The 15,500-nt window shown below is 43.0% G+C and overlaps 1 protein-coding gene and 1 long non-coding RNA gene across 3 annotated transcripts in view; both read right to left on the bottom strand.

Moving 5' to 3' along the window:
- The window catches only part of SLC22A3 (solute carrier family 22 member 3), a 94,917-nt gene that overhangs the window by 51,297 nt on the left and 28,120 nt on the right, over positions 1-15,500 (bottom strand). For both annotated transcript variants that reach the window (XM_081524426.1, XM_081524425.1), the window contains 4 exons: positions 7,110-7,213; positions 4,341-4,495; positions 2,526-2,694; positions 1,555-1,672 (listed from right to left, as the gene is read on the bottom strand). In XM_081524426.1, the coding sequence (XP_081380552.1) occupies positions 1,555-1,672; positions 2,526-2,694; positions 4,341-4,495; positions 7,110-7,213 (546 nt within the window). The remainder of the gene's footprint in view (positions 1-1,554; positions 1,673-2,525; positions 2,695-4,340; positions 4,496-7,109; positions 7,214-15,500) is intronic.
- LOC145519734 (uncharacterized) lies at positions 10,373-15,397 on the bottom strand. The gene is made up of 3 exons (XR_014063846.1): positions 14,843-15,397; positions 11,699-12,959; positions 10,373-11,555 (listed from the first exon to the last, which is right to left on the bottom strand). It is a non-coding gene; the product is annotated as an uncharacterized LOC145519734 (long non-coding RNA).

Here is a 15,500-nt window from a genome sequence, read left to right as displayed (position 1 = left end):
CATCGGGACATATTATTTTTCTATACTCTTAAAACCTTGATTTAGATCTTACACTCTAGGATGACATGTGCAATGCCTTCATTGTACTCATTGTATGAATAGCAAAAATATTCATTTGGCCACTAAAACAGTACAAAGTACCATACATTTGATCCAGCTGTGGAGCCTGACCGCCTGCTTGACCACTACAAATTGAGAGGCAGGGGATGGCTTTTCCCCTAAAAGCACAGCTCAAACGTGCTCAAACAATGACAAGGATTGACTAGTTTTCATGGTTAACAGACATGTTTTCTCTTTACCATTTATTTTACGATCTGCAAACCTCAAGCTGAGCTCCCCAGGTGGCTCAGTGGTAGAGAACCCGCCTGCCCATGCAGGAGACACAAGGTGGATCCCTGGGTCGGGAAGATCCCCTGGAGAAGGAAATGGCAACTACTCCAGTGTTATTGCTTGGAAAATCCCACAGACAGAGGAGCCTGGCGGGTTACAGTCGATAAGGTCTCAAAGAGTCTGACATGACTGAGCAGCTAAACAACAAACCTCAAGGTATTGGGTCGGCCAAGAAGTTCACTGGGGTTTGTCTGTAAGGTGAACTTTTTGGCCAACCCAATTCATCGTGAATCTACTTCCAACAGTGACAATTGGTCTGTTGAAACCTTTGTGAACACAGAGCCCACTGCTTGCCACTTAATGTAAGAGTGAAAGAAGGCAGAAATCCAAATATACCTGACCAGGCTCTAGGGAGCTACGAAGCTAGGGAGTTGACAATAAAACCCACAAAACCCATTTTTATCAGAACTTTTCTAACTAAATAAACTGAATGCTACAAAAGAAAACAACATTAGCAATACTAATATTAAAAATTCTTCTCAAATTATTCTCTTATCAGTAATCATTCTGTTATGCCGCATTCACTTAGTCTTTGCAGCTAAAGCAAAATCCTATCTTTTTTTAGATGCTACTCTCTAATTATTCAGGCATTGCTTCAAATATATGTGTATATATATATCTCAACAGCATATTGCATCTTCCAAGAATGAGCTTTTAATATATCACCTCTCTTTTCTCTCAGTGCAGTGGTACAGAGGCATCCAAAACACCTTTGCTGGAGGAAGGATTGATGGAAGAATGGAAAGAAAGATGGGAGGGACGGCAGATTGTCTAGCATGTGTAAGTCTAAAGCCTGAAACATTACATCTTTGTCCAAGCTCTGCTTGACATAGATAATAATTGCAAGACTAAATTTAAAAACAAAACTTTAGACTAAAATTGAATGTTAAGAAAAGATTTATAGCTTGTGCAATTAAGGTGAATGAATAGTTAATTACTATGAAATCCAGTAATTTGGTACAACTATTAAAATATGGACTAAATGATCAATTCACTTCAGCTATAACACTATTACTACTCTGCAATTACTTCTATGATTCTTCCCAAGGTTTTTTTTTTTTAAAGTCAAACTATCAGTGATTAGTCAGATGTTTGATAATATGTGCATGAGAAATTAATTCACGCACTTTAACAATACTTGTTACCAGTAATATGTAAGATTACCTCTGAGTAATTTGGCGAGAGGTATTTCCCATTGCATTTGGCAATGCTCCTCAGAATTTTTAAGGCTTTATCTCCTTTCTTCCGAGTAATCAGCCAACGGGGAGATTCAGGAACAACCCTGATGAGAAGAAGTCTTTTTTGAGTTATGCTTGTGAATTTCAAAAGTTTATGACTTGAATTTCATTCAAAATGGATCTTACAATTAGAAACATGTTTAGAAGATTCTGAGAGCTTAGAATTAGCTCTCTGAAACATAGATTATCTTTGCAAGTTTCTAGTGGAAGTGAAAAAATGCTCACTTGACAATTGAATCATTGCTCGTGACAAAATAACTCAATATTACATTGCTGTTGCAAGAAGACTATATTAGAATATATATTCTCAATTACATAGAAGAAAAGTACCAGGATTTAATGAGCACTTAGGAAAAGGTTAAGAACCCAATTTATGTAAACTGACTTGCTCATATATTAAAATTAAATTAGAAGAATAATTAAAATATGTTCACTCTAAGAAGAATCAAATGTGTACAGCTATAATTTTCTGATAATTTAATTTTCTGAGGCTCTTAACATTTTCTTATTCCTCTGAGAATTCCTGAGTAACATTAATTTGCTTAGTAAAATATACAGAGAAGCAGTCTTGTTCACTGCATTTAAATTGCATGTTGAAATACTGGCTGATACAGGTTGTTGCCTTGTAGTTTTCATTAAAATGTTACAAAATAATAAAACAATTAATACTTTATTTTAAATGTGTTTTGCAATTTTATAATTTAATAATAAGAATTAGTCAAAAATCAATCAATAAATAACCTCTGAAAATTCTCTAGAAATTCTCAAAGCCCATAGCCATTTCTGGAGATGTTAGAAATCTCTGTAATCGCCTTCATGTTCATGTTGGTTTAGAAGTGTACATTCTAAGTGTCTGTTGAGTAAGAATAAATTTGATAATGACCAAAATCAAATTACCAGTAATAAAGGAGGAAGAGAAAGTTGGGCAGTGTGATGGCTAGCTGCATCCCTTGCCAATTGGGGATAAAGTAGGCAATTCCAGGAAGAATTATGATTCCCAAGGTGAAGAACATTTGAATCACTATTCCCACAATCCTTCTTTGCTTTGAACCTACTATTTCAGTCACTGAAGGAAAACAAACACAGAGGTTAGGGAAGCTCAATATCAGTTCTAAAACAAACAAAGAAACAAAGACATTTCACCTGTTACACCCGTCCATCAGCATCACTAGAACACCGGACTGTGTGTACTGTGCTCCCAAGCCCTCGGGTCAAACCCAGCGCATGCTCAGTCACTCAGTTGTGTCTAGCTCTTTTGCACCCCATGGACGGTAGCCAACCAGGCTCCTCGGTGCATGGGATTTCCCAGGCAAGAATACTGAAGTGAGTTGCCATATCCTTCTCCAGGGGATCTTCCCGATCCAGGGATCGAAACCACGTCTCCTGCAGCTCCTGTGTTGCACATGGAATCTATCTGCCCCTAATTCCATTCTGATCATCCTGGGGTATGCTCCCTTACTGCTGTCCTAAGAGCACAACTAGGAAAACTCACTGAGATTGAAGTCTCCTTAAAAACGCTTCATAGAAGTTACCCCGCCTACACCAGCCATCAGCCATTAGGGCCCCCAGCTCTCTCTCTTCTTTCCCACCCACTAAAAAGATCTGAAAGATTCCCAAAGTGGGCATCCCAAAGAGGGATTGTCTGACAGTAACAGAAGAGAGTGGAAGCCCACAGGTCTGGAGTGAAATCCAAGAAAAGGCTTTGCATTTCCCTGGTCACAAATCCACCGTGACTCTGAGGGTGCCCATCAAAGACAGGACTGGGGAGGAAGCAGCCAGGACCTTCTCCAGTAACAGGAGCAAGGAGCAAAGAGAACTTTTTCTTCCCTTTACAATCAGATGTCCATCTTTCTGGGCATAGAAGATAGCAAAGGTTTACAAATGAAGCTCTTGTGTTCAGGTCATATCTCCTGCATGGTAAAAAGTGCTCCACTTGTGTGGAAGAAATAGAATTGAAGGAATAATATTTGAGAGCACAGCAATGTTAGCTCACAATGTGTCATGGAAATACATGGAAAATGCTTTTAAAATGTTTCAAGGAACTACTGAAATTTTTATAAAAATTAATCTCTGAGAAAGCAAAGCAAGAGCTTCCCTGGTGGTCCAGTGGTTAAGAATCTGCCTGCCACTGCAGGGGACACTGGTTCAATCCCTGATCTGGAAAGATCCCCCATGCCATGGAGCAACTAAGTCCATGTGCCACAACTTCTGAGCCTGCGCTCTGCAACCCATGAGCTGTAACTACTGAGTCCATGTGCTGCAACTACTGAAGCCTAAGCTCCCTGGAGCCCATGCTCTGCAACAAGAGAAGCCACTGTGAACAGAAGCTGTGGACTGCAACTCAAGAGCGGCCCAAGCACAGCAACGCAGACCCAGTGCAGCCAAAAATAAATGAAAAAAAGAAAAAAGAAAGCAAAGCAAGAAAGCTGACAGCAGTATGGCTAGAAAGTGCTAGAAAGTGGTTCATCCCAGTTTTTGGTGATATTCCACATTTGGTTTTCAAATATATACATAATATATACCAAATACAATGGTGGGGATTTTAATTTCTAAAGACTCAGTGGCTTGCCCTTCACCCTCCTATGTTGCAGGAGTAACCACTGCAGTAGGAGTGAAGCGTCACCAGACTTGCCAGAGGAAGGCTGAGCAATGGCACTTCTCACCCCCAAACCCTGATTCTCAAACAGACAAGGAGACGAAGCCAGGTCTTACCGATCACATAGCAGGTCATCCACGTCCCCTTTCCAAACACGCCTTGTAGAAAGCGGAAGATCACAAACACAGGGAAATTGGGAGCAAACGCCACCACGACACCAGTGACGCCAACACCAAAACACGAGAGCAAGTAAATGACTGTTCGGCCATACCTTTTTGAGAATCAGAGAGGAAGAGATTACCTTAAACGTGTTTTTCAACACAATGAGAAGACTATCATTGTAAGTGTTGTTAAAAGAACTTCAAGTGCAGAACTTTTGTCCCCTAGAAGTTCCTGATCACCGTGTCAAGGATTACGGAAAGCGCTACGTTTTGTTTTATAGCAAAACCAGGGCAAATAAAAACATACGCTCCTGAAATGACATTATGAAATTTAAAGCACAGAATGCATCCTTTGGGACTGCAGTTTCCAAAAGAGATAAGCTTCTCCATCTCTCCATGTGCTCATCCACAACGTTTTCTCCCATACAATCTCTCTGGTGGCAGCTTGGACAGTTCCTAGCATTTCTGTGGGTGGAGTCAGAAGGAGAGAGGCACAGAAAGAAGCCGAAATGGTCCTGACAGCCAAGAGGCCTGGCCTTCAATCTTGGCTCAACCACATACCAGCCATGCAACTTGGGGTGAGTTTCTTGAGAAATTTCTATCAAATTCACAGTTTCTTGCTTCACAGTGGAGATAGAAGTGGTCTCGGTTTACCTAGGGTTTTAAATTCACTCTCTGCCTTTCCTACTGTCCTCTCCTAGATATGTTGTCGTTTAGTTGCTACGTGGTATCTGACTCTTGTGACCCCGTGGACGGTAGCCCGCCAGGATCCTCTGTCCATGGCATTTCCCAGGCACGAATACTGCAGGTCAGAAAGGGAGGCAGGGACAAGGAAGGTAAGAGCCCCGCGTGTTGAACATGCAGGTGTCTGCCATTAATGTGCGCACTGGCTTTCCGTTTAAGCAGCACCATTTTCAAACCCTGGATTAGAAATGCCCTGGATATATTATAATATTTCCATAAATATAAGAGGTACCCATGATGGGCCAGGAATTTGGATGTGTGCTTGCTCAGTCACTAAGTCATGTCTGACTCTTTGAAACTCCGTGGACTGTAGCCCGCCAGGCTCCTCTGTCCATGGGATTTACCAGGCAAGAACACTGGAGTGGGCTGCCTCCTCCAGGGGATCTTCTTGAACAGGGATCAAACCTGCATCTCTTGCACTGGCAGGCAGATTCTTCATCACTGAGCCACATGGGAAGCCCTGACCAATAGGTGACCTACTACATTGTTTCTGTCCTTTCCTTCAAGAATATGAGAGTGAAGGAGCTGAAAGACGGTCAGCCCTTAGATGGGGCAAAGGAATATGCACGACTCTGTCTTCCTCCCCAGAGTACCAGGTCATCTCTGAAGTCAGGTGCTCAGCCCCTCCTGGAATGCAAGTAGGAAAAGCCCACCTCCCCCAGTAGCTGATTTACTGTAGTCTAAAGATACCTTTACTGACTGTAAAAGAGAAACACGCAGAAGCAAAACCTAATGTTTAAATTAGAAAGAGAAACAATAAAATGAAAGAAATACATATTGAAATCCTGTAACGCAAACTCAAATGGTAGCCAGCTAGGAGAGAGTGTGAGGTGGGGGATGGGAGAGGATTAAGGAAGGAAAGATGAATGGAAAAGGCTGGAAGCAGGAAGTAGGAAAGACACAGATAAAAGAAGGGGAAACAGCACGAGGCCCAGAGGGTTAGGGAGACGTCTCCTGTCGGGGAGGGCTGGGGACAGCTCGAGAAAAAGAAGAGAGGGAGCAGAAACCAAAGGTTCTACCCATTTTGACGTCCTGGTCTGGTCAAACAACGACCATCAACTGCCTACAGGATTTGGGGCGTTTTGTTGGAATTCGCTAATTAATTGCTGTTGGCAGCTCTGTAAGAGACCCTCCCAGGCCTGACCATGGCAAATATGGTCACAAGGAATGCTGGGGCTGGGCTGGAGTGACCATTTTGGCTTCTTTCTGTCCCTTTCTCCTTCTGATTCCACCTACAGACATGCTAGCCAGATAAGATCAGGGGCCAGAGCTTTCCTGTCCCTGTCCTAAGCAGGACAGGAGATTATTAAGTCACCACAAGTGTTTTCATAGTTAGAATTGACATAAATGAGTAGTTACACAGGAATACAATAACCAACATCAACAATGTCTGAAACAGGAATATTTGAATAGAGAGAATGACTGTCTTGAGTAAGTCAGTGTGTCTGCCATTAACTGGCTTATACTGATGGATGTTCAATAAGAGATAAAATTCTTTTCATGGTTTTTGGAAAACTCTTTTTGCAAAGTTTCCAATTGGCAAAATGAAATATAAATTTTTTTTTAAATTGAATGAAACAAATTTGTAAGGGGCTGACTTTATGACTAAATCAATCAAACCACACACATACTAGGGAGTTACTGAAGCGCATGGAATCATCTCCACACCGCCCAGCCAGCCAGCCCTCGGCCCAGACACAAAGTCACTGCCTTACTGGTCTATGTTGGCTCTCAGACGTGTTCAGACCAAAGTGGAGCAGCCCCAGTGAGTTGCACAGTTCAAGGAGTAAGGAGATGCAGTTTAAGAAAAAGGAAAGAATTCGTTCAACCAAACAGGTGTTCAGCATCATGAGTGGGGGCATGAAGATTCTTTTCCAAATGTAGAAGTCATAGCTTCCTAACAGTTAACACGAAACATCTCCCTCTGCACAGGTATACATCATCTTCTAGACGTGAAGTGGCTGTCTTACCCATGCCTACCTGTCTGCTGCATAGCCCAAGGTGAACGCCCCGGCCAGGAAGCCCAGGTTCAGGATGGCTTGTGTGAGATCCAGCATCCAAGCGTTGACACACACGAGGTCAAACTGGGGAGACAAAGAAAACCCATGAGACACCCGTGGCAATGCTCCTCCTCAAGACACCTGATCTTTTGTATCCTTAAACATTTTTGCTCGCATGCTCCTTAAATAAAAACTCTGATGTGTATGACATAGGTGCTTTTACCGTGATATGTGTCTTCTTTATCAGTTTCACTATCTGCCATCGATGTAATTTTCAGTACACTATGAATGCTGTCATTTTAAAATCATTCTCCCAGCTGTATCCAGTAGAGTACCATAGCCATGTGACACCTACCATCATCCAGCGAAAGCACGTTCTTCAATAGTCTAAAATTTGACACCAATCTTTTTCCTCTTTGAATTCTTATTTTCATTCACCTAATATTTTATGTAGAAAATATTGTGTTATGTATGCCAACTGACATTTAATTAACTTTTTTCCTGAGACAATGTTTCTAAATATGAGAATCCTTTCTGATTGGGTTATATTCTAGTTACTTTTAGAACATGATACAAGAACGTAAGGTAAGATGAATCTTGAAAAACAAGTACTATCAGGAGCAAAATTTTGTTGGAAATGCATCTCCCCGTTTCTAGAATAAGGTTAAGAAAGCTCGGGGTTTTCCAGTTAGCTCATGTAATCTGTGGTTGAAGATTGTTTATTACTAGAATGAGTTAGGGCTCAACATCAGTTCCATTCCTGATTTTTCATTTTTAGAAATTTATGTGCCAAGAAAACTTATTTGTATAAATAAATTAATGGGAATGGAGAGAGTTTTGTTACAGGATTGTTACCCGGTTCTATTGCTTCTTTCTCAATGCCAAGATTCACAGAACAACGCATGAATAAAATTATTTTTAACTTTTCTGTTAACCAACATGCTGTTTAAGACTCCCACAGTCTTGCTGTCAGAAAAGAAATGGAAACCACCAGGCTTATAAAAAGGTGTTCAATCAAATCGTTCAGGTCGTTTACTTTCTTTCTTAGTTACTTCCTTACCAGTATTCCAAATTGTCCCACTGGTTTTAAAACCCCAGGTCAGTACATTATAGTAAGATGGGAGAGAGGTAGGAGTCCTTTTGCAAAGGGGGAGGACATTAAGAAAAGACCTGTATCCTCATCAACTACATATCCTTGACATCCATTTTGGACATGTGTGAGCTGAGGCTCTGAAATCCGATTCCTTTTGAAGAATCCAGACCCCCCACCGCATGACCATCTCTGCACACCTGGGGCAAATGGCATGCTTGCCCCCACATGAAGAGCACTCCTCTAGACTGCACTGTGACAAGAAAATTAATGTTACTGGAATAAGAATTGTGAGTGGTCTTATAGATACATATTCATAATCAAACTGCAATATTTATTTATAGAACCTGAATTCTTGTCTTGGTCCCACAGTTAATGTATGACCTGTCGACTAATACAGCTGGAAAAAAGAAGCTGGAAGCTGAGAATTGTAGCTTGCACTCCTCCAACATCTGAAATACAGAACAAAGCATAGAAGATGTTCAATATGTGGTCCAGGCAGCATCATAGTGCTTTAAAAACTAAGTTATCATAGCACTTTAACCACTTAAACTGGCTAAGTTTGGCTGGAAAAAAAAGAAGCTAGAAAAAAGAAGACTCGGGGCAGTAGTAGCTGGCCCACTTCATATAGCTACTGAAAAGATTTATGGAGAATAAAGAAATAAGATTCTCATGTCTGACTCTTTGTGACCCCGTGGACTATAGCCCACCAGGCTCCTCTGTCCCTGTAATTCTCCAGGCAAGAATACTGGAGTGGCGTGCCATTCCCTTTTCCAGGGGATCTTCCCAACCCAGGGACTGAATCCGGGTCTTCTGCATTGCAGGCGGATTCTTTACCCTCTGAGTCACCAGGGAAGCCCCAAAGAAGTAAGAAGATACACATATATGCATAGTAGTTGTAACTTAAAAGGGATTTATCATTAATATAGGTGCTGGTTTTTCAAGGCACAAAAATTTCATTTTAGGTAAACTTGCAGGTGATTACTCATCCGAAATAATTTCTCATTGAAATTAAGCATGTAAAGAATGCAACTAGAATTAAAGTATGTAAAATCTCAGAAATCAAACAGGAGATTTAACTGCCAGAGAAAACTTCTGACTCAGAAAATATGCTGATATCAGCCAATGTCAAATATAAACTCCCAAACAGTAGAAACTGCTTCCTCCAGCTGAGCTTTAGACACCTGGGTTAGCCACAGATATAGGAATGTTTCTCCAATATGACCCAGCGAAGCCCAGCAAGAACAAGCCTTTTAATGAACATATTTAGCTCCTTTTGAATTGTGTGAATTGAGATGCCCGTAAATACTCTTTAAATACACAAAAAATATTCTTAATATAAAATTGATGACATTTTTAACTCTCCCATAAGAGGAGCTACCAAAAAATTTTTTTTCCATATTTCCTACGACAATAAAATTAATTTAAAATAAATGTTTAAGTGGTTAATGTGTTATGATCACTTAGTTTCTAAAGCACTATGACAGCATCTGGACCACATATGGAGCGTATGCTAATGCTTTGCTCTGTATTACAGATGTTCAGTTCAGTTCAGTCACTCAGTGATGTCCGACTCTTTGCGACCTCGTGGACTGCAGCACGTCAGGCCTCCCTGTCCATCACCAGCTCCCCGAGCTCGCTCAGACTCAAGTCCATGGAGTTGGTGATGCCTTCCAACCATCTCATCCTCTGTTGAGGGAGTGCAAATTACCCTTCTCAGAATCCTGGGTCAGCAGGGCCCAGGTAGGTTCTGCCAGTAGGGGGCGCTGGTGCAGGATGAGAAGGACGAGGGAGGCAGTGGGGGTTCAGCTTCTGGCTGTGGCAGCTGCCCTGGCTCCAGCTGTAGCAAGGACAACACGCAGTACTAGATCCCCTGGAGCATGCAACCCACTGCAGCATTCTCGCCTGGAGACTCCCATGGACAGAGGAGCCTGGTGTGCTTCAGTCCATGGGGTCACAAAGAGCCAGACACGACTGAGCACGCACAGTGCTTCTAACCACTCCCCGGCTACATGGGGGCGAAGGGACAGGACCCCCAGGCTCTGAGATGCTGTGGAGCAGGGCAGGGGGTCTGCAACAGCTGTCCCATCCTTGCTTTTCTGGCTCTTCCAAAACAGCTCAAATCTACATCTTTTTATTCAATCCCTTCCTGCTTGATATACCTGTTTTCTTTCTTTCTTTTTTTTTTTTATGACTGGGAGCCTGCAGTCTTTCAAAAGCATGTGTGTATGTGTGTTAGTTGCTCAGTTGTGGCCGACTCTTTGCGACCCCATGGACTGCAGTCCACCAGGCTTTTCTGTCCATGAGATTTTCCAGACAAGGATACTGGAGTGGGTTGCCATTTCCTTCTCCAGGGGATCTTCCCGACCCAGGGATCGAACCCGGGTCTCCTGCACTGCAGGCAGATTCTTTAACAATTGAGCTACAAGGGAAACCCTTCAAAAGCATAAAGTAAATTAAACAAACTACATATCTGGGAAAAAATGCATGTGCGTGCACGTGCGCGTGCACACACACACACACACACACACACACACACACTTAGGTTTCCAGCACAGGGAAGAGACACTGCAGTCACAAGACTGAACGGCTTGGTTTTGACTCTTGCTCGCCCAGTTGGGAGGCAGACCCCTGCCTCCTGGGGCGGTGCGTCATAATCAGTTCTGAGTTCGCTGTCTGTTGCCCAAACAGCTCTGGGTCTGAGATATTTTTGTGCCTAAGGAAACGTTGGCAGGCACTGAAGCCAATGAATGTTATAGGCTAAGGGACTTTTCCCGAAGAAAAGTACTGAAATTTTGTCGTAGTTCCCAGGGAGACCTAAAACCCATCTCTTGTCAGAACTAAGTATGAATCAAAGACACAAACATTTATGTCTGTCCTGAGGCAATCTACCAAGAACAAGGGAAGCATCTCCTTTTTTATAAGTGAACACATTTAAAATTATGTTTAAATGCTCATAAAGCCATTGTACCCATCCTGTTAATTTTCCTTTAAAGTAACTTTTACTTAAATTTCAACTCATCTCTATGCAATGAAAATTACCCCCCTTGGCATAAGCAGAAAGCCAATCAGATAAAGATTCAAACAGCTGTTTGTGGAATTCTGGAAGGATCTCATCATTTCATTTGCAGAAAGCAGAACTCTAGCCTAATTAGATCGTTTCAAAGGGCTTCCAACCAAGTGCTTTTCTTAGCTTTTCCTAGATGTTAAAATCCAAACAGACATTATGTCAACTTGAGCTGTAATGATAAAATGCTGAATCAGGTCATCGTCCAGAGAAGGCAATGGCACCCTACTCCAGTACTCTTGCCTGGAAAATCCCACGGACGGAGGAGCCTGGTAGGCTGCAGTCCATGGGGTTGCTAAGAGTTGGACACGACTGAGTGACTTCACTTTCACTTTTCACTTTCCTGCATTGGAGAAGGAAATGGCAATCCACTCCAGTGTTCTTGCCTGGAGAATCCCGGGGACGGGGGAGCCTGGTGGGCTGCCGTCTATGGGGTCGCACAGAGGCAGACGCGACTCAAGCGACTTAGCAGCAGCAGGTCATCGTCAGATATATGCTCAAGTTTTGATGTCTAAATTATCCTTAGAACCAGGGCAACAGCATATCTTCAATACACAAAGGTCAAAGGGAGGAAGTAAGGTGAAAATAATGCAGGGATGCAAAAGACAGGACTTCAGGAGACGGCTTGCCTGCTCCTGAAACCGCAGGGAGCAACCCCTGATGGCTGGCAGGTTACTTTCCCATAGACGTGCTGTTTAGTTCCTCTGGAACAAACCCTCACATAAGAGTCTAAGTTGAGAGGATATCACAGTATTTGACTCTAGCCTCAGCCATGAAAATCAGTATTCATTCTCTGTATTGTGGTGGGAGAAAGAGAAGTTGCTGGAATTGAATGATAAGCTCCGAGTGCCTCTGTTTTGATTTTCTCAGGATGTGTTGTAAATGGAGCCATTCTTCATCAGCTCTCAGTTAGAAATCAACAGCCAACAAACTCTTCATCAGTGTTATCAACATCACATACGCCCTTGGTTTGACCACCAGGTGTGGGGTGCCTCTGGCTATATTTAGCACCGGCCAATCACACATTGATCCCATGGATGGATTCCATTTCTAACCAACGAGCTGCCATCACAGAGCCTATTAATGGTTTAAAATACTGTAATCATAGGGACTTCCCTGGTGATCCAGTGGTTAAGACTTCCCACTCCCAACGTAGAAGTCCTGGGTTTGACCCCTGGTTGGGAACTAGATCCCACACACTGCAAATAAGAGCCTGCACATGGCAACTAAAAAGATCCTGCATGCTGCAACAAAGACCAAGGATTCCATATGACGCAACTAAGACCTGGAGCAGCCAAACAAATAAATATTTTAAAAACACTGCAATCACAAAGAAAATCATTTGGGTTGGATCTCTATGAGGGGGAAGCATGTCACTATTAATTTTAGTTTTAACGAAAATTTCTTTAACATGATCTGATAGCATTATTTGGATATCTTAATACCAAAATTTGCCTGCTTTTCTGATCTATATGAGCCGTCATAATGAGCTGCAGACATGGAAACTGATCATAAGTATTTAAAGCTTCCAGTGGTATGCTGGCATCCCACAGATGAGGCCAGGAGGAATAACAGCTCAGGCTTCGTTTCTGCCTCCATGGGGAACTTATTACATGGCTCGGAGCTGTTGTTTAGTCTCTAAGTTATGTTTGACTCTTTTGAGAGCCCATGGACTGTAGCCCACCAGGCTCCTCTGTCCATGGGATTTCCTGGCAAGAATGTTAGAGTGGGTTGCCATTACCTTCTCCAGGGGATCTTCCCAACCCAGGGATCGAACCCAGGTCTCCTGCATTGGCAGGCAGATTCTTTACCACTCAGCCACCAGGAGCCAGGGTAAAGCTACACAGGAAACAAACACAGGGCAATTGAGATCTAAAGTGCATGGGACTGACTAAATGCAAGAGGGCTTCAGAGAAAGACATGACCAGTGGGAATCCAGAGCAATCAGATTCATGGAGAAAGGGGGACATAGACAAAGCCTTCAATAATGAGCTGCATTTGGAAGGGAAACAAAGCGGAAAGAAGGGTGTTTGAGCAGGGCGATGGGCAACCTAGGCACAGGGACCGAAGCACACGTGCCAGTGAGGCTCAGATCTGCCTGCAGCAGTGAGGGTGGCAGGCTCAGCTTTAAAGCTGAATGACCACCTGTGTCTATGCCCCCAGTGGGGCAGGGGGACAGAGTTTCTTACTCAGAAAACCAGAGGCATCAAGAGCGCTCATGAGAAAGGAGAAAGATCTAAAGGACAAAGGAAGAGTCTGGAAGGTTGCAAATGGAAAGGCCCAGAGCAGAAGCCCTAAACCCAGGACAGAACAAGATTCCAGGGAGAGGAGAGCAAGACCCAGAGACAAGAAACCCAAGAATCTGCAACAGTTGCCTAGAACAGGCGATCACCGGTGTAAAGTGGCACCGCCATGTGATGCAAGGGTTACAGAGGGTCACTTGTCCCACAGCCGCTCTCCAGGGTCAGCAATAGTCACACTTTCATATATATATAGAAGCCTCCCCAGTAACTCAGCTGGTAAAGCATCCGCCTGCAATGCAGGAGGCCCCGGTTCGATTCCTGGGTCGGGAAGATCCCCTGGAGAAGGAAGAGGCTACCCACTCCAGTATTCTGGCCTAGAGAATTCCACGGACTGTACAGTCCATGGGGTCACAAAGAGTCAGACACGACTGAACGACTTTCACTTTTCATATATAGTCAAGCAAACAAGCTTGGAAATAGGAGGGAAAAATGTCCTTTAAATGGACAGCTTTCTGTCTGAGCTTGTGAAACTGGAAGAAAGGAGAAAGCTAAATTTACTCAGATAATAATAATAATGCCTCATTATTTATTAAGACCTTCGTGACTCACCTTCAAACCTTAGTCGTTCAACCTGTTTTATTTCTTTGTAGCGAAGACAAGCAATTACTCATCTGAAAATGTTTACGATTTCTCTAAAGAACTGAGACTATCTGAGGACAAGAGAAAGCTGACTGGCTCTGAATCTGTACAGACCCAAGAACAGAGGCGCCGCGGCTCTGGAGTCAGCCCAGGCATCTTGATCGACCCCTCCTAACTTTGTGTCCCTTGGCAATTTTCTTAATGTCTTTTTCTCATTGCAGAGGCTTCTCTTGTGGAGCACCGGCTGTAGGGCACACAGGCTTCAGCAGTTGCTGCACATGAGCTCAGAGTTGTGGTTCCAGGGGTCAAGAGCACAGGCTCAATAGCTGTGGTGCACGGGCTTAGTTGCTCTGCGGCATGTGGGATCTTCCTGGATCAAGGATCAAACCTGTGGCTTCTGCACTGGCAGGAGGATTCTGTACCACCGAGACACCAGGAAAACCCTTCTTAATGTCTTTTACCCCTCTGTGTCCCTGTCTATAAAATGAGCGCAAGAACTGGACTGAGGCTGTCACTCAGATAATATATGTAAAGTACTTAGTATAATGCTCGAGACATTAAATACCCAATAAATGTTCCCAACTACCTTTGGTTAGCAATCTAATGACAATGATGTTGTTGTTGTTGTTGTTCAGTTTACTAAATCGTGTCCAACTCTTTGTGATCCCATCGACTGCAGCACACGAGGCTTCCCTGTCCTTCACTATCTCTCGGAGTTTGCTCAAATTCATGTTCATAGAGTCGGTGATGCCATCAAACCATTTCATTCTCTGTCTTCCCGCTTCTCCTCTTGCCCTCAATCTTTCCCAGCATCAGGGTCTTTTCCAATGAGTCAGTTCTTCGTATCAGGTGGCCAAAGTATTGGAGGTTCAGCTTCAGCATCAGTCCTTCCAATGAATATTCAGGACTGATTTCCTTTAGGACGGACTGGTTGGATCTCCTTGCAGTCCAAGGGACTCTCAAGAGTCTTCTCCAACACCATAGTTCAAAAGCATCAATTCTTCGGTGCTCAGCTTTCTTTATGGTCCAACTCTCATATCCATACATGACTACTGGAAAAACCATAGCTTTGACTAGAAGGACCTTTGTTGGCAAAGTGATGTCTCTGCTTTTTATTATGCTGTCTAGATTTGTCATAGCTTTTCTTCCAAGGAACAGATGTCTTTTAATTTTGTGATGATGATAATAAATACCATAATGAATGGTTTTAAAATGTAGTTTTCAACACTGACTGCTTGTTAAAATGATTTGGAATAAGTGAAAACAAGCCTAAGCTCTGCTCCAGACCAATAAAATCAGAATCTAGTCTAGCAAGGAGGCGACTTTGAAAAC

This window comes from Giraffa tippelskirchi, chromosome 9, assembly GCF_054371585.1.
Source record: "Giraffa tippelskirchi isolate mGirTip1 chromosome 9, T2T-mGirTip1v1.2.pri, whole genome shotgun sequence".
NCBI classification, from domain to species: domain Eukaryota; kingdom Metazoa; phylum Chordata; class Mammalia; order Artiodactyla; family Giraffidae; genus Giraffa; species Giraffa tippelskirchi.
The sequence above is the reverse complement of the archived record's forward strand: the minus strand, read 5'-3'. Positions and strand labels throughout refer to the sequence as shown.